Genomic DNA, 18291 nt, shown 5'->3' with positions numbered 1-18291 from the left:
GCTCTCCTGGCCAATGACCTCATCATCACTGCCATAGCCTGTGACCACCACCTCTGCACCCCCATGTACTTCTTCCTCCTCAACCTCTCCCTCCTTGACCTGGGCTCCATCTCCACCACTGTGCCCAAATCCATGGCCAATTCCCTCTGGGACACCAGGACCATCTCCTATGGGGGATGTGCTGTACAGGTCTTTTTCTTTTACTTTCTGATTTCAGCAGAATATTTCCTTCTCACTGTCATGGCCTATGACCGCTACGTTGCCATCTGCCAACCCCTGCACTACGGGACCCTCCTGGGCAGCAGAGCTTGTGTCCACATGGCAGCAGCTGCCTGGGGCAGTGGGTTTCTCTATGCTGTGCTGCACACGGCCAATACATTTTCTATACCACTCTGCCAGGGTAATGCCCTGGACCAATTCTTCTGTGAACTCCCCCAGATCCTCAAGCTCTCCTGCTCAGGCTCCTACCTCAGGGAAGTTGGGCTTATTATATTAAGCTGTTTTTTAGGTTTTGGTTGTTTCATTTTCATTGTGGTGTCCTATGTGCAGATCTTCAGGGCCGTGCTGAGGATCCCCTCTGAGCAGGGACGGCACAAAGCCTTTTCCATGTGCCTCCCTCACCTGGCTGTGGTCTCCCTGTTTATCAGCACTGCCACATTTGCTCACCTGAAACCTCCCTCCATCTCCTCCCCATCCCTGGACCTGGTGGTGGCAGTTCTGTACTCAGTGGTGCCTCCAGCATTGAACCCCCTCATCTACTGCATGAGGAACCAGGAGCTCAAGGATGCCTTGAGGACACTAATCTAATGGACCTTGCACCACCAATAGTAATTTGTCTCCCCTTCTCCGCAAAGTGCCAAGAGTATATTTTAGGCCAGTACTCTGGGTTTTTATTTCTCTGATAATCATACTTAGAGGTAATTGCTTGGGTTCATAGCACTTCCCTTGAGGCTCTGTCCTGTTGTGTCTGATCCTTTACGAATGTCCTGGTTCTGGCAAGGGTAGAGTTAATTTCACAAGGAGCCAGGACAGGTGACCCAAGCTGGCCGGGGGCTATTCCATACCATGTGACATCATGCTCACCATAAAAGGGGGGCTAGTCGGGCAGTGGGGGGGCGGCGCGGTTTTCGGCGCGGTTCTGGAATGGGCTGAGCTTCTAGTGGGTCGGTGGTTGGATCGGTAAATTGTTCTCTGTTATCACCCATTGTGAATATCTGTTATCAGTGCTGTTGTTGATTGTTTTCCCTCTCCCTTGCTGTCCCAGTAAACTGCCCTTTTCCCAATCCTCCAGGCTTTGCCATTGTTTTTCTGTTCTCCTCCACATCCTGCGGGGGAGGGGTGAGCGAGCTGCGCGTGGTGCTTAGCTGCCGGCTGGGCCTAAACCACGTCATCAGGAGAAACTTGTCATCTGTTTGATGGAGCAGCTGGGAAGTATGAACCTCACTACGGGATGGACAACAGGGTAGTAACAACTGCAGGATTTTATGGGCAGGAGCACTGAAGGGCAGAGCACAAGTACTGAGCACTGAGCAGAGCTCAGTACCACTGGTCTCTAAGGACGGCCTCCTGCAACAGCCCATAAGGATATTCAGTTGACTCTCTCAAAGGAGCTCAATGGCACCAAGATGAGCTGTTACTACTGAAGTTAAAGAAGAAACAAAGACAGTGCAGGGCTGCTGCAGAACTTAGCAAGAGCAGGTGTAAATAGGTCTGAGATGCTCTATGTTGCCTTTGGCTCAGTCTTCATCAGCAAGGTCTCCCAGGCCCTTGTGCCTTGAGGCAGAACCCATGGTGAACAACCGTCAGTGGGTGGGGATGAAATCTAGGGTCACTTGGTCAAACTCAACCCTTGCCAGTCCATGAGATGGGAGGGACTTCACCCAAGGATGCTGAGGGAGCAGGCCAAAGTCACAGGGACACTGCTCCATGTCATATTGGACAGGTGATCAGTTTAGCAGAAGCCATTCAGCTGGTACACACCAGAGGATCTGCTAACCTTCCTGGTCCTGCCCAAACAAAGCCTGCGCATACTGTGGGAGGAGGTAAGGTCCCCATAGCGCACACAGGGAGCTGGCTGGGGAAGGCAGTGTGGGCTGCTCCTCCCCTGGGAACAAGCAAGCCCATCTGTGAGATTGTCTTGGCTCAAGGACCTGGCTGTACTCGGTGGGTAATGTGGAAGGATGGGAGATCTGGTGTGTACCTCAAGGAGATCTAACCTTGGGGGAAAATCCTCCATGATGTGAGTTGCATGTGCTACGAAGCAAGGCAGCAGGAACCACTTGAACCAACAGCGGGCAATCCTCACGAGGAATGGGGCGAGTACTTCACCTGTCCTGAGTGATCGCCTTGGCAGATGGGACCCAAGTCATTGACATGTGTGGGGGTGGAGGGAGTGGGCCTGGAATGAGTGAACAATATCAGCGTGTGTCAAGGAACAGGGGGTAGTGGTTAATGAGGATGTGTAAACCTGACTGTCGGAAGTAAAGATGGTTTAAGTATGGAGTACAAGTTGTAAGTGTTGGTAAGAGGGGATTGTGGGAACAAGAAAGAGAGAGAATGGAAAGGCTTGAGTAGGGTGTAGAAATGCAACAACACAGGAATCGGGCGACTGTGTACATCCTGAATGTGTACACTCAGGTGTATCAGTCAATGTGGGACCTGAGCATGACGGAAATGCTGTGGAATAAGGGTGCGGATTGTACTGGGACTAGGTGGGATGGGGTTAATTTCCCTCATAGCAGCTCATATGGTGCTTTGCATTGGTGGCCCAAACAGTGGTGATAACACACCCTTATTTTAGCTGTTGCTGAGCAGTGCGTGCACAGCGTCAAGGCCTTCTCTGTTTCTCTTCCCCTCCAATGAGTACTTTGGAGTTCTTGACAGTGGAAGAGCAGGGCCAAGCATTTTGCTCTGTATGGGTTTCAACATCCACTTTTTTAGTAGTGGTGGGGCGACAGGAGCCCCTGTCAGAAGAGACAGTGTGTTGCCCCATGCCCTACACAGCCAAGTCCAGCCCGCACTGCAATAGCCCTACTGCTGGCACAAGCTGAGCTCATCAGCAAAGCTTGTGGTGCCTCTGTGAAAGCATATTTCAGAAAGGGCACAAATGCAAGAGTGAGACAGGAGTAAGGTAGGAAAAAAAAACAGTGAGGAAAAAATCCTGCAGACAGCAAGGTCAGTGAAGAAGGAGAGGGAGGAGGTGCTGCAGACACCAGAGCAGAGATTCCCTTGCAAATCATGGAGAAGACCATGGTGAGGCAGGCTGACCCCCACAAGCCCATGGAGGTTAATGTTGGAGCAGATACTCACCTGCAGCCCTTGGAGGACCCCATTCCAGAGCAGGTGGTTGCCCCCAAAGGAGGCTGTGACCCTGTGGGAAGCCCGTGCTGGAGCAAGTTCCTGGCAGGACCTGTGGACCTGTGGAGACAGAGGAGCCCATGCCAGAGCAGGTTTGCTGGCAGGACTTGTGACCCCGTGGGGGACCCACACTGGAGCAGTCTGCTCCTGAAGTCTGCACCCCATGGAAGAGACCACGCTGGGAGCAGTTCGTGAAGGACCTGTAGCCTCACCCCAAGGAGGGTGTTTCCCTCACCCTGTTGCTCTGTTCCTCCTGTGGAGCTGGGGACAGATGGGAGACAGACGGCTGTTGCCCTGGGTGGCAGAGGAGGCTCGGGGGTTTTCTCCTCTCCATCAAGCCCAGAGTGGGTCAGAGCGTGGGAGCAGCGCCTGCAGCAAGAGCCTCCTTCTGCCCCATTGCCCTGCCGAGACGTGGAAGGGGCAATGCTCTGCAGTGCCTCCCTGTGCCAGGATCAGGCCCCCATGGAGAGGCCGTCCTGACTTCCCCCATCTCAGGAGGCTTCAAATGCTGTTTTCTGCAGAGGGTCCCTGGGCACCCAGGGCACAACAGGGCTGTGCTTGTCATAGACATGTCACAGCAGCAGAGTGTCTGTCCTGCTGGCAGGCGTGAAGGGGATGTAGCTCAGCGGCAGAGCGCCCGCTTTGCATGTGGGAGGTCCTGGGTTCGATCCCCGGCATCTCCAAGGGTGCTTTTTCCCCCAGTGCCCAGCCTCAGGCGGGTACAGGCTGGAGCTGGAGCACTGGTCCTCTCCAGGCACTGTGGGCCTGCCCTGCCCACCCCGGGCCTGTCTGTGGGGTGAGGAGGGCTGTGTGCGCTGCCTCTGCTGAGCCACCTCCCAGAGGTGCTGGACCTGAGCTCAGGTGCAGATCCCATCCCAGCTGGGAAACACCCCCCTGTGCCAGCAGCTAGGGGTGTCTGAGCTGGACCAGCCTGGACAGGCCTGTGGGACTCCCAGCTGGTGGAATGGCATTTCTTACCCTGTCCCTGTCTCCAGGTCTCTTTCCCTCTGCCATCACCACTGCCTTGAGCAGAGGAACCCAGAGCTGCTGAGGTCAGGCACAGCCCTGCAGAGGTGGGACTGCTGGGGCTGGTACCCACCTCTTGTTCCTGGGGGTTTGGTGTCTCCGTCCAGCCCATGTCGGTGGGATCAGGGAGACACAGGGCTGTCCAAAGCCATGCACAGGCAGCAAGGGCCAGGAGATGGTGCCTCAGCTGTTCCCCCACCAAAACCACCTGCAACCCAAAGTGGGACATGAGACATGGCCTTTCACTGCAGGGTGCTCAGTTCCCCCCAGCAACGGTGGGCCCAAATTCAGAGAAATAAGGTATAAAAGTGAAGTACAGAAGAAGGGCGGTGGGGTGGGGATATCTTCTGAACACAGGATGTTTGGTGCCAGTATGGACACTGAGCTGCGGACTCAAGCTGCCCCAGGTGGGGACCAGAGAGAAGAGCCCAGTGTCTGCCCCATGCCACCTCCCTGCCAGCTCTGCCCTCCCCCAGGGGTAATATTTCTCCCTTACGCTGGCACCTGGCAGAGCTTTGCCTCCTCCTCCTCCTCCTCAGGGAGATGAGCCACAGAGCACAGGGGTGTCTGTGAGGGGGCAGCACACCTGAGCAGAAAGATCCCATTTCAGGGTGTTTTGGGGCCTGAACAGTCTGGGCCTGTGGGCTGGGTCTGTTCTCTGCAGCAATGCGGGATCATCACTGTACCCCAGATCTGTGCTTGCTCCTGCAGCAGCTCCCCAGGACCTACACAAGGGGCCTGATGGTGAGACCCCCAACCCTCTGCACTGCTGCCCCACGCTGGGCAGAGCACGGCTGTGGAAATCCCTCAGGAGAGGAGAGTTATCAGGGAGAGACCCTCAAGGTCATCATCATGGGTGACACACATGGGCACAGCAAACACAGCCTCCTTCCCTTGGGAAACTACAACTGTGGGAGGCTTCAGCCCTGCATCTCCACAGGGCCAGGGACTGCCAGCAGGAAAGCTCTAGGGATCAGGGCAGAGAGGTATGTGACCCTGGGCTTTCCCCATGCCCCTCAAGTTTACCCCAGGGGTGGAGGAGCTCCCAGCAAGGAATGGGGCAACGCTGCTGTGGGAGATGCTCTTGGTGACAGCTGCCTCCTCCCCTCTTCTGCTCTAGGGCCAGATCCTGCTGTTTGCAGTGCTACCCACCTGGGGCTGCTCCCCTGCAATGGACACCCAACACACCTTCTGGTCTGCAGCAGAGAAGCCCATCAGGGAAGAGCTTGAGGGGTCTGAAGACCCACCAGTGGGACCAGGGAGGGCAATTTGGGCTCCATGTTCCTGCCCAAGTGTCAAACCCTTCTCCCTACCCAGCTCCTGTGTGAGTCATTTCTCTGCCCATGGGAGCTGGGGCAGGTGAAAGCCCCAGCCCAAGGAGAGGGACCCTGGCTCAGCTCCCAGCAGTGCCGGCTTTAGGGGAGGGACACAAAATACCCTCTGCCATGGAAATGTGCCCAAATTAGCCGCCTCCCACACCAGGGGCTGGATGACGGCTTTGGGCAGCAGCCCATGTCTCCTGGGGATCCTTTCTCCCTCCCCTGGACTCTCCCTCCTCTGCCTCCCACAGCACTGAGGGAAAGGTCCCCCCATTGCTCCTGCTCTCATCCCCCCTGCACCTGCACACAGGTACTGCCCCGACACAAACCCTCACTGACACCCCTGGGAGGCAGCAGGGCTGGGGGCTGGAGCGCAGCAGGACGAGGGGGTCCCAGGGCTGCCGTGGGGCCTTACAGTCCCTGCCCAGGAAGGAGGCAGCTCTGGGGATCTACCAGCACTGCTCCAAGGTCTGTGAGGGCCCAAGGGAGCAGGAACAGCTCATGGAGACTGGGGACCTGGCAGAGCCAGGGAAGGGGCAATCCCAGCCCCGTGTGCCCCAGCAAGTGCCTCTGTACCCTGTGCCAGGACAGTGGGGAGCAGAGCTGCCTCCTAACCACTGTGGGAGGTGATCCATGGGACGTCAGACCCCCTGGGGCTGGATGGGGTGTTCAGGGCACCGTGGCCACCTTAGGGCTCGTTTCTGTGGGGCCACAGCCCAGGGTTCACCCCAACACAGCAGCTCTGTCATGGCCTCTGTGCCACGGGACCAGTGTGGCCCAGGCAGGGCCTGGGGGAAAGAGCAGCTGGGGAACCCCAGGGTGAGGAGATGGGCGCTCCCTCTGGGGTGCATCACGAGACCTTGCAGGGAGCCATTTTTGCTGGAAACTGTGGCTGGCAGGATGGAAATGTCTCTGTCAGCAGGAATATTCCCCAGGGAACATGGGCTCTCGCAGCTCCACAGCCTGACCCTGAACCCACTGTCCGCAAGACATGGCCCTTCTTTACCGCCATCTCCTTGTGCTCTGCTCCCCCCGATCAGCCTCAGGAAGACACCCTGACATCTGGGCAGGCAAGCACCAGCTCTGGGTCATACCCCCAAAGGCTTTTAATAAGAACAAATGTGGAGGCAGGGGGTAAACACAGGAGAATAAAACCAGAGGCAATGCCCAGCTGTTTCTGCTGCCCATGGGAAAAGGCAGACGGTTCCCTGGTGCTCACGGCTCTCCCAGCTGCACAGACCTCTCCTCCCTCCTGGCTGCACCCAGCTGCACGGCAGGGACGGGCTGTCCTGGCCCGGGGCCCAGGGACTGTTGGGCACTGAGCTCTGGTGTCACAGCCTTTGTGTCCTCAGGGGGATGTGCCAGAGACACCTCGTCAGCATCGTCATAGCCTGTGCTCTCCGGGGACAGGGACCAGGCATCTCCCTCAGCTCCAGGGGCCCCAGCACTTCTCTGGGAGCGCAGCTTTGCACCTGCAGGCAGCAAGGCAGCCCATTGCACGTTCGTCCCATGAGGTGCCCCTCCTGGTCTCTACATCACCTTCCCCCCCCTTCTCCTCACCACTCCTGAAGTGGTCAGATCCCTCTCCCACCCCTGGTCTCCCCAAGGAAAACTCCCAGGGCAGGTTCCCCCATCCCAGGATTTTGGGGTCTCAGTATGGCAGCGATTCATCCAGCAGCAGGGATGGCACCCCAGGAACCGGCAGCGCTATCTTTCCCTCTCACCTCCAGGTGCATCCCTGGGTCCTGCTCCCTCCTCTGGGGCCCTGGGCATTTCCCAGTCTCCCTGACCAGAGGCAGGATCCTCCCCAGGGTCAGAAACCTCCCTGGCATCATCATAGCCATCCGCTGGGTCACCTCTGGGCCCGACAGGGACGTCTGAAAGGAGAGGAGAGTTGGTGACAGTGAGAAGACACGTCCTGCAGAGCAGAGGATGGGAGGATGTGCAGGGACATGGGGCTCAGACACTGGTTTTGGCAGCACCACAGGAGAACCCTGCCTGTGTCCTCCCCAACTCTAACAGTGACACCACTGTCCATCCCAAGTCTGCAGGGAGGAGAGATCCACCCCTTCCTGCCCCCCGTTACCTGGTGCTGACCACGGACCATCCTCCTCCTCATTGTCCCCGGGCTGGGGCTGCACCTTGGTCAGGGATCCCTCTGAATAGGAGCCTGGAGAGAGGCGATGCAGGTGTTATGGGAGTGCGCTCTGCTGACCCAGCTTGTGCTCAGTGCTGCTGGGGACAGGGGACCCACCGAGCCAGGGCTGCGTGGGGAGGAGGGCTCAGGACTCAGCCTGCTCCCCTGGGACAAACCCCCTCTCACAGCGGCTCCCAGAGCTGCCCCGGGACAGCCCCTTCCCTCACCCCTCAGGTGCCAGGTGGGACGCAGGGACAGGCAGAGAGGGGCTGTCCCCGGCTGGGACGCCCACCACCTGGCTGCTGTCCCCACACACCCCACAGCCCCACAGCTGCAGGGACCATGGGCTGGGGGCTGCACGGGGTCAGCCTTGGGTGGGGGCCAGGGCAAAGAGCCCTGCAGATGTGCTCCCCATCAGGGACCCACACCCACCTGAGCCGCTGAACCTCGCCTGCTTCTCCCACGCCAGGCTGTAACCGATCTCCTCGTACAGGGCCTCAGGGAAGGGCTCCCAAGCTCTCTCGGAGCCTGCAGACAGAGGCAGGGCTGGCTCAGGGACGGGCAGAGAGGCAACGGCATCCTGCTCTGCTCCACCAGCCCTCTGCCCCTGGGACAGCCCAGGGCTGTCCCCACAGCACAGCCCCACTGCGCTGTCCTGTCACCGCTGACACTTGCTCAGGAAGGGCAATGTCCCCATGGAGATGGTCAGGGGCAGCGACACTCTCGCACCATCCCCTCAGAGATAGCCCTCGTGCCCCTCTGGGCCCTGGGCCAGGTCCCTGGTGCTGACCTTGGAGCAGCTCCTGCCTTTCCTCTGCCCCTGGAGCTGCCCCCTCCCTGCCCCATGGATCCATAGCACGGCCCCTGCCCTGCTGGGGGGTAGGTAAGGGTGGGACAGAGGAACAGCCTGTGGGCCTGACACCACAGGGATGGACCCTGCTGTCCCATGCTTCTCCCAGCATCTCCCCTGCCCCACAGCCCCCTCCAGAGCTGCCCAGAGCACTGCCAGTGGCACATCCTCACCTGTCTCCCCTCTGCTCCCATCTCCCCCAGCCCAGCTCGGCTATTTCTCTCCTTGCCCCATCCTTAACTCCCCCTGTATCTGGACTCTCTCTACCCCTTGCTGCTGGTGTGGCACATGGGAATGCAGGCAGCACACACTCTGGTACCCCCAGCTCTGCCTGTACCCCTCACTGACACCCCACAGCACCCCTGGCCTTGCCAGGAGGCATCTTCCCCATGGACCGCGGGGGAAGGACCCACCTCTGCGCCCAGCCCTAGCGCTCCACACTTGCCCGGCCAGGAGGGCCAGGAGCAGGCAGAGAAGGGCTCCCAGGATGATGCAGATGATGACGGGCAATGAGACTCTCCCGCTGCCCGTCTGACGGCCCTGGGTGGGATCTGGATGGGCAGGAACACAGAAATAGCAGCAGCAGGCCTGGTAGAGGTGGGGGCTGGCACAGCCCAGTCCTGACCCCCCCTTACACCGGGGGGGTAAGGGACCCCAGGGCGGGAGTGATGGGGAAGCTCCCACTCTACCGGGTAATGACAGCCCTCCCAAACCCCTCCCCCACCGCTAACCCGGGGACACCTCTTGGGAGTTTCACACCCCAGCAAGGAGCCCCTTCCCTCCGGCTGTGGGTCACAACCTGGCCCTGGGAAGACCCAGCGCTGACGGGAAGGACAGCTTACCTGCTCGGGGGGTTGGTGCTGCTGTCCTGGGTGCAGCTGCAGAGGAGGAGAAGTGGAGCAGGGCTGAGAGGCTGGGTGTGCAGGTACCAGGGAGCCTCCTCTCTGACATGTCGTGTGTGTGTGCACGTGTGCGGACATCCCTGACACATCCCACCCAAAGTGTCCCTCCTGCGGGGCTGGTCAGGGTGGCCAGGAAGGAGCTGAGGGCCTTACATGTGCAAATAACTCCTGCGTGAACACGATCTGAAAGCTGGGAAACAACAGAGACTGCGGGGCAGGATGGGCATTCATCTCCCAGCCCCAGGCACCCACGGAGGGTGGGCTGAGCCACATCAGAGGTCAGGCAGTGGCAGGTTCCCCCTGGGCTTTCCTCAGGGACCAGGGAAACCAGCAATGACAGCCCCAGCTCAGCAGTGTGACTGGCCACACCGGGCCTTTCTCCAGTACCTTCTTCTTTCCCTGAGGGTACAGCCAGGTCCCTTCCCTGACCCTGGCCACAAAGGTGGGAATGGGCTGGCCCCTTACCTGAACATGTCACTCCAGCATCCTCACTGTGATCACAGTACTCCTGAGCTGAGCCTCTGTTTTTGCAGTCAGACAGGGCAGACTCAGTGCCTTGACACTGAACATCAAACATCCAAATGGGGCCACATCCTTGCCCAAAGTGTGCATTCCAATGTGCTTTGACAGCAGACCCACAGTCCAGCTGCTTGCAAACCACTGCAGCATCAGACATGTCCCAGTTATAACTACACACGGTCCCCCACTGGCCCTGTTGTTTCACTGCCACTCTTCCAGCACAGCGTCCACCACCATTTTCCAGCCTCACCTCCGCAGCACCTTCAAACACCAACATGGGAATGGTCAGGAGAGCACCAAGCCACAGACCACAGGTCTGGAGGTCCCTCCTGACCAGGCTGAGTCACAAGCACCAGCATGGGAGCCCTCACCCTTCCACGCTGTCCCCAGGGCAGTGTCGGGGTCCCTTTTCTCCCCACAGGCTGCAAAGGGCTGGAGGTGCCCAGCTCTGGCCCTGCTGGGCCGTTCACCACCCCACAGCCTGCGACACCTCCTCCCACCTCAACAACCCCCTGCCCATGCCCACCAGCACATCATGCCCGGCCCTGCACAGGGCACCTTCTCCTCACAAGCCCAGAAACCCCTGTACAGCCCCATGCCCCCAGGCCCACAGCTCCCTCTCCCACCCAGAGAGGCACAGGCAAAGGCAGAAGTTCCATCGACTGGAGCAACATCTGCCCCTCACCTCAGCGGCACCTTCAAAGCAACCCCATTCCCAGAGGTATCCCAATGACCCCACTGGTGCCCGCTGGCCCCATCTCTGGGACAAGGATGTCGGCACTTACCCCTGCACAGCTGCAGCCAGAGGAGCAGCCACAGCACCTGAGGGGACAGGAGTCCCTTCATCCCCATCCTCAGCCTCCTGCCCTGCTGGCACAGCCCTGCAGCACCCCACTCCCTCTCACGCCTCCTGGGGACTCACAGGGACAACGATGATGGGAGGGTAATATATCTCTGTCAATGACGACCCAGCTGCAGGAGGAGCCAATCGAAGCAGCAGCACCTTCTTAGACATTATCGGGAGTGATCTCCCCTCCGACACAGCCAAGCCCTCCAATGAACTTCTCCAGCACCGTTCATGACCATATATGAGGGACATAGATGTTTCGCTGCGGGTGTCATCATCACTGCAGTGGGGGTTCGTCACGGGACAAGCTGGGTGTGGAGGGGAAATGGGTCTGTCACCCCTTGGCCCCTGCTGTGGGCATGGGGAGCAATGAGCATCTCCTCTGCTGGGCTCACCCAAGAAGCCAAGGCGTGAGTGTCCAGGCACCACCAAGCCGTGGGAACCACGGAGCTGGGACTGCTCCGGGGTCTGTGTCAGCTTGGAAAGGAAACAGCCCCTGCCCCTGCTACAGCCCCTGCTGTGCTGGGAGCAGCAGCTGGGAAAAGTCCTCAGCCAGGGGAAGAGCTCCATGCCAGGAGTGCTGGCTCGCCCGTCCCTCCTCGCAGAGCCCCACGTCAGGTCCCTCGCAGGAGCCCGAGCTGGGACATGTCCCTGCCCTGGCAGCAGACACGCAGCCCCAAGGCTCAGACGTTTCCCTGACTCTCTGCGTGTCACCCAGGCGCCGTTATTCCCAGCGGGCAGATCGGGAGCCAAAGCCTGCAGGTGCACAAACCACAGCCCACGTGGCCTGGCAGCGCTCGCCGCGCTCCCCCCGCAGCGCCCCAGCAGGCAGTCTGTGGTTTCCTCCTGGCACCGTGCCCAGGCACATCCCTGCGGGGCCCCCGAGCCACCCCCACCCCGACTGCTCCAGCCAGGGCTGCAGGGGCTGCTCCTTCGGCCTCGCAGGCACAGGGCTGGGCAGCTCCCGGCCCCCGGCATGCCCCCCTGATGCACACGCCCGCTCGGCACCGAGCCCCACGGCCACGGGCTGCTGTTGCTGACGTCACCTCACACCCTCCTAGTGCCACCGCTCTCTGAGCAGCACTTAGACTGACGGTGACCTCACAGCCCTCCCACTGCCAGCGCTCTCTGCTCGGGAGTTACAGTGACCGTGACCTCACACCCTCCTACTGTGTGCTGCTGTGTGCTCATGGGTCACACTGTCACACGTGTGTGTGTGTGTGCTGTGTACAGGCTTTTGCTGATGTTGGTTCTTCCAAAAAGCCATGTTTGGGTGGGGTCTAAATATTATTTTGATGACATCAGAAGCACCCACACAAGCCATATCCCTGCTCTTGGCCTAAAAGCTACTCCAGCAGCAGGGAAATGACGAGCTCATGCACAAGCCATGGGCATACTCCTGGCCTATCCACTACTCAGCCACAGGTGATGTCATAGCATCTACCACTGCCATGTGCATGTTCCTGGCTTATCAGGTACTCAGGCACCACTAGACATCACAAGGACATTCACCAGTCATCCGCCAGCTCCTGGCCTATCACCTCCTCAGGCACCAGGAGCCTCACAAGCACCTACACTATCCATAAGCCTGCTCCTGGCCTATCAGCTCCTCAGGCAAGAGAGACCTCATGAGAACCTGCACAGCCCACGGGCCTTCTCCTGGCCTAGCAAGTGCTCAGGCACTAATGATATCACCAACCCCTACACAAGCTTTTGGCCTTTGCCTGGCCTTCCAGCTACCTGGGAACCAGTGACCTCACAACCACCCACACAGACATCTGCCTGCTCCTGCCCTGTCAGCTATTCGGGAAGCAGTGACCTCACAACAACCTACACAGTCCATGGGCCTGCTCCAGGCCTATCAGCTCCTCAGCTGAGAGTGACCTCACAAGCACATATCCTCCTATATGCCATGTACTCGTTGTTGAGGTATTCAGTCTCCAGTGACCTCACAAGCACCTACACAAGCCATGAGGCTACTCTTGGCCTATCAGCTACTCCAGCAGCAGTGACCTCACAAGCACAGACCAACCTATTTGCTATGACCTCGTGCTCCGCCCTCTTGAAGTACCCCCACCCTGGACCTGTCAGGGCTTGTTCTGCAGCCTGGTCAAGTGGGGGAACCAACTGGAATTTTTTTGTTTGTTTCTATTAGCATTTAAATCTTAATTCTTCAGTCCATTAAATCTTACTAAAGAAAGTTTTATCCATTGCATACCTAGGCTTTTGTGGCTCTAGTAATTTAATTTCTATAGCTTAAGAAATGTTTATTTAAATATAAATTATACACACATACACACATATATGGAAGTATATATCTTAAAACCCTGTATCTATTTACAAATAAATAAATTTATAAATATAATTGTACATGCATTTTATATATACATATATTTTTATATATTTTATATAAAGTATCTATATTTATATTGAGCACTTCCTGGTCCAAAGAAGAAAGGCAGCCAACTGCAAGGCTGCCTGAGAACACCTGGCTATGATGCTGTCAACAATGGCTGCCAGCCAATCACCAGGCAGGATGAAAGGAGGCAGGCAGAAGCGGCCTCCTCCCTCTATGTAATGACAGGGCGCTTCCTTTGTGACGCGCCCCTGAGGACAACAGGACGGGGCGGCCGGTCCTGCCAGCCAATCACAGGGGCTGCTTGAGAACACACGGGGGTGACAGTGTCAAGAAATGGCCGCTAGCCAATCACAGAGCAGTATGCCGTTCACCAAGACAGCGGCTCACGGCAAGGGAATGGCAGCACCCCCTGTCCTGGAAGGGTGGCCAGAGCAAAATGGCGGCCACGGTGTGTGTAGGGGAAGGGCCTTCCGGGTCTGATGTAACCCGGCAGGGGTGGCCAGTGCTGCCAGCCAATCCCAGCAGAGCACATGCCCAGGAGAGGAGAGGGACTTGCGGGGCAAGTGGCCCCTGCGGCTGCTGGGACGGGGTGGGACTTCCCCTGGCAGCTGGTGGGCGGGGCAGCTGTGGCGGCGTGTCTCCCGTAGCAGTGGTGCCTGTGCTCCTGGCATGTTCCAGGGCAGGGATCCCCAGGCGCACCAGGAAGGCGCCCGGGGAGGGACAAACAGCCCAGCCAGAGCTGGGCCGCCAGAGCTGTGAGAGCCTCCAGTTCCCTCCCATCTCCAGAGCCCGTGCGGGACTGTCTCAAAGAACAGATGGCTCCTTCAGCTGACAGGAAACACTGGCCCTGGTGGAGCTCTGGGGGCAGCTTTCAGTGGAAGGTCCAGAAAAGGCCTTGACTCTGTGTAAGCCCTGCTCAGCAACAACAAAAACATCTCTGTGTAAACAAAAACATCTCTCTGTTATCAACACTGTTTCCAGCACAAATCCCAAACACAGCCCCAGACTGGCTACTGGGAAGACAATTAACTCTGTCTCAGCTGACACCAGGACAGCTCATGATCCAGCCTCTGGTCCACAGCAGCAGCCAGACCGACCCTGACCGAGTGGAGATTTTCCAGCAGTGGCCAGAAGGGTGGTCGGGGCCTGGAGCATGTTATGTCCAAGGAGAGGCTGAGAGAGCTGCCCTGTTTTGAGAAAGCCCTCAGAGCCAAACACTGGAGCCCGGGCCCGGGGGAGATGGTGGGATCTCAGCCAACGGAGATATTCCAAATTTGTTGAGACAAGGCCCTGAGCACCTGATCTATCAGGAGCTGTCTGAGGAGGGGTTGGGACTAGAGCCCAATGAAATGATTGTCCTTTTTCAAATAGTCTTTCTGTGTGCCAGCCTTTCTGCAACACTGACAGCTCCCACCCAGCTGAAATCACTTTGGGAGACGACGGTTCCCCTTTTGTACCCAGAAGAACCATAGCATGAGGACATCCCCCGAGGCTCACATGTGCAGCCAGCACAGCGTGAGGCACTCATCCCCAGGGAAGCATTCCTGGGCTGCTGCTCAGTAACTGCTGTGGGCTAGAGGACCATCACAGCACATCGCCAAGGGCAGCCTGTCCAGGATCTCCTGGGACTGTGCAGGCAGGCCATGGTGCCCAGCTCCAGCAGAGACACCCACGGCAGGTCCCTGCATGGGCTCAGAGCAGGGCACATGGAGACCCCCAACAGCCAGCACACAGGCACTGTGGCAATGCCTATAGGCTGACAGTGGGCTGAAGAGTGTGGGGCAAGAAGAGGAGACCTCCTCAGCAGGGAGACATTTTTGCTGGAAGCTCTGGCTGGCAGGATGGAAATGTCTCTGTCAGCAGGAATATTCCCCAGGGAACATGGGCTCTCGCAGCTCCACAGCCTGACCCTGAATCCAGGCTGAAGAGCATGGGGCAAGAAGAGGAGACCTCCTCAGCTGGGCTGGCCAAGCCCTGCTGCCCAACATGGCCCCCCAGCCCTGCAGTGCAGGCACTAGATAGAGCAGGGTGCGTTCTTGGGGTGGGGAAGCATCTCCAGCAGCACAGTCCCCGTGGCAGCCCTCCATGCCTCCACCCGCAGCAGCCCTCCATTTGGCAGCCTCCCACCAGTACCTGCCTCTGCACAACCTCGGTCGTGTCCCATGCGGGTGTCAGCAGTCAGCCGTGCGGTGGGATCTGCAGGGTGTGGGACAGAAGAGAGATGGCACCGGGCTGGCCGTGCCCCAGGACAGGCACTGAGCCGAGCAGGAGGATGGAGCTGGCCCCACAACAAAGGTCCCTCCCCAGGGCTGAGTGTATGGCCAGCGAGGGAAATGGACGATGCGTGGGGCGGTTTCTCCCAATTGCCCTGGGGCAGCTTCCCCAGCGTGTCCAGGGAACATGGCACAGAGCAGCTCCTCTCTCCTGCACCTGTGATGACTTGCTTCCTTCTCGAGGAGATCAGGCTCTGCTCCACAGGCCCACTGGAGCAGGTCCTCCCCCTGGATGGTCACAGAGCTCCGATAACGTCAGGCTGTTCCTGTCCTGGGCACTTTCCAGTCCAGCCCATCCCCTCCCCGGCTCTCCCCCACCTTCCCTGCCCTCTCCCCAGCGCAGCCCAGCAGAGCAGCCCAGTCTGGGCTGGCAGTCTGGGCTGCTGCAGAGCTCTGGGCACTCAGCCCACAGCCCCAGCCCCTCGGAAGGGCACAGCAGCTGCTGGGAGGCAGAGGGGGGGCTCAGCCTCCCCATCGGCCCCAGGCCTGCAGCTGGCCCCAAGTGCCAGCGCAGGCCACTCCCTCTCGGCCTCTCCTGCATTGACGCTGCAGGGGATCCCCAGCCCTGACCGCCTTTGCCCCACTCTGCCTCCCCGCCAGCCCTGCTCCCCAGGACACCAGCAGAGTCCTGGCCCTGCGGCTCCTCAGGCACCTCCTGCATCTCTCCACTCTCCTGCCCTGTGCCTGCTGCATCTTCACGGACTCCCACAGCACTGCAGAGTCTTTCTTTGCGGGTACCTGGAGTGAGTGCTCTGCCCTGGGGGGACTTCATCTCAGGGTCTTTCACCTTCTGAGTCTCCATTCACTTCCCACCCTGCAGTACCTGCAGTGTCCCCATCCTCTCCTGACCACACCAGATTCCTTTCCACATGGACGGACATCTGCCATCAGCCCCATCATGCCTGAGGAAGGTGACTGGGAGCTCGTGCACCATTTCCAATGCGCCTGGACACCAAGACGAGAGCCTTCATCTAAGTGCTTGGTGTCTAACAGTGATACCATGAGATTATTTCCCCAAAGAGAAGGAGAAAACCAGGCGGAAGAGACTTGGAAAGTCCAATTCCTCTGGCTTGTTCTTAGCCACAACTGTATGAAGGAGAGCCCAGGCTGCAGGCACCTCCCTCAGGAGATCCCCTTTTATTGCAGAGAGGCTATTAGGAAGGCAAAAGGAGACACATGGTTCTTCAAGGATCAGACACAACAGGACAGAGCCTCAAAAGTGCTATGAACCCAAGCAATTACCTCTAACAATGATTATCAGAGGAAAAAAAAAAAAAAAACAAACAGAGTACTGGCCTAAAATATGTTCTGGACACTCTGCAGAGAAGGGGAGACAAATTACTGTTGGTGGTGCAAGGTCCATTGAATTAGTTTCCTGAGGGTATCCTTGAGCTCCTGGTTCCTCATGCTGTAGATGAGGGGGTTCACTGCTGGAGGCACCACCGAGTACAGAACTGCCACCACCAGGTCCACGGATGGGGAGGAGATGGAGGGGGGTTTCAGGTGAGCAAATAGGCCAGTGCTGACAAACAGGGAGACCACAGCCAGGTGAGGGAGGCACATGGAAAAGGCTTTGTGCCGTCCCTGCTCAGAGGGGATCCTCAGCACAGCCCTGAAGATCTGCACATAGGACAGCACAATGAAAACAAAACAACCAAATATTAAAAAACAACTTAATATAATAAGCCCAGCTTCCCTGAGGTAGAAGCCTGAGCAGGAGAGCTTGAGGATCTGGGGGATTTCACAGAAGAACTGGTCCAGGGCATTGCCCTGGCAGAGTGGTATAGAAAATGTATTGGCCGTGTGCAGCACAGCATTGAGAAACCCACTGCCCCAGGCAGCTGCTGCCATGTGGACACAAGCTCTGCTGCCCAGGAGGGTCCCGTAGTGCAGGGGTTTGCAGATGGCAACGTAGCGGTCATAGGCCATGACAGTGAGAAGGGCATACTCAGCTCCAAGCAGGAAGACAATCAGAAAGAGTTGAGCAGCACATCCTGTGTAGGAGATGGTCCTGATGTCCAATAGGGAATTGGCCATGGCTTTGGGCACTGTGGTGGAGATGGAGCCCAGGTCGAGGATGGAGAGGTTGAGGAGGAAGAAGTACATGGGGGTGTGGAGGTGGTGGTCGCAGGCTATGGCAGTGATGATGAGGCCATTGCCCAGGAGAGCAGCCAGGTAGATGCCCAGGAAGAGCCAGAAGTGCAAGAGCTGCAGCTCCCGTGTGTCTGCGAATGCCAGGAGGAGGAACTCAGTGATGGAGCTGCTGTTGGACATTTGTGGTTCCTTGGCATGGGGGCTGGTTGAAAAAAGCAAAGGACAGGGAACAATTAGGACATCTTCCTCTGAGCAAAGCCACTCCATTTTTCATAGAAACACCCCCCAACTGAAATGCCTTTCCCTTCTCTGGTTTGTGCTGGCTGAGTGTGTTGTGAGGAGCTGAGGAGTCAGCTGTGCTCAGCTGCAGTGGGTACATGGAGCTGGTTCGTGACACCTCCAGTGTTGACAACCGATGTCAGCTGTAATCCACCTTTAATGGAAAAATTAAATGTCTGCACTCATGACTCAGAAGAGCGCAGGCTGCCAAAGACAGGCTTAGCATTTCCTTAGAAGAATTTTGTCTGTGGTTTTTATTTTCCACCATCACATCTGGGGAGCGCTCTTTTGAGGGGTAGAAATACTCATTTTAGGATGGAAAAATGGGA

The 18291-nt window shown here is 58.0% G+C and overlaps 3 protein-coding genes across 3 annotated transcripts; 1 reads left to right on the top strand and 2 right to left on the bottom strand.

The window, feature by feature from the left end:
• Positions 1-240: 240 nt before the first annotated feature.
• LOC129197015 (olfactory receptor 14J1-like) lies at positions 241-759 on the top strand (the record flags this gene model as incomplete). Its single annotated transcript, XM_054804982.1, has 1 exon — positions 241-759. A coding segment is annotated over exon 1 (519 nt), but the record flags the coding sequence as incomplete, so codon positions are not given.
• Positions 760-6829: 6070 nt separating this feature from the next.
• LOC129196983 (antigen WC1.1-like) lies at positions 6830-11125 on the bottom strand. The gene is made up of 7 exons (XM_054804949.1): positions 11033-11125; positions 10057-10153; positions 9103-9240; positions 8272-8367; positions 7789-7872; positions 7427-7579; positions 6830-7174 (listed from the first exon to the last, which is right to left on the bottom strand). Exons 1-7 carry the CDS (start codon positions 11123-11125, stop codon positions 6918-6920), a joined length of 918 nt encoding a protein of 305 aa, XP_054660924.1. The 3' UTR covers positions 6830-6917.
• Positions 11126-16927: 5802 nt separating this feature from the next.
• Positions 16928-17863, bottom strand: LOC129196982 (olfactory receptor 14A16-like). The gene has a single exon (XM_054804947.1). The coding sequence runs from the start codon at positions 17861-17863 to the stop codon at positions 16928-16930; it is 936 nt and encodes a 311-aa protein (XP_054660922.1).
• Positions 17864-18291: the final 428 nt, after the last annotated feature.

Source organism: Grus americana, chromosome 27 (genome assembly GCF_028858705.1).
Source record: "Grus americana isolate bGruAme1 chromosome 27, bGruAme1.mat, whole genome shotgun sequence".
Lineage (NCBI taxonomy): Eukaryota > Metazoa > Chordata > Aves > Gruiformes > Gruidae > Grus > Grus americana.
This window is presented reverse-complemented; position numbering and strand designations above follow the sequence as displayed.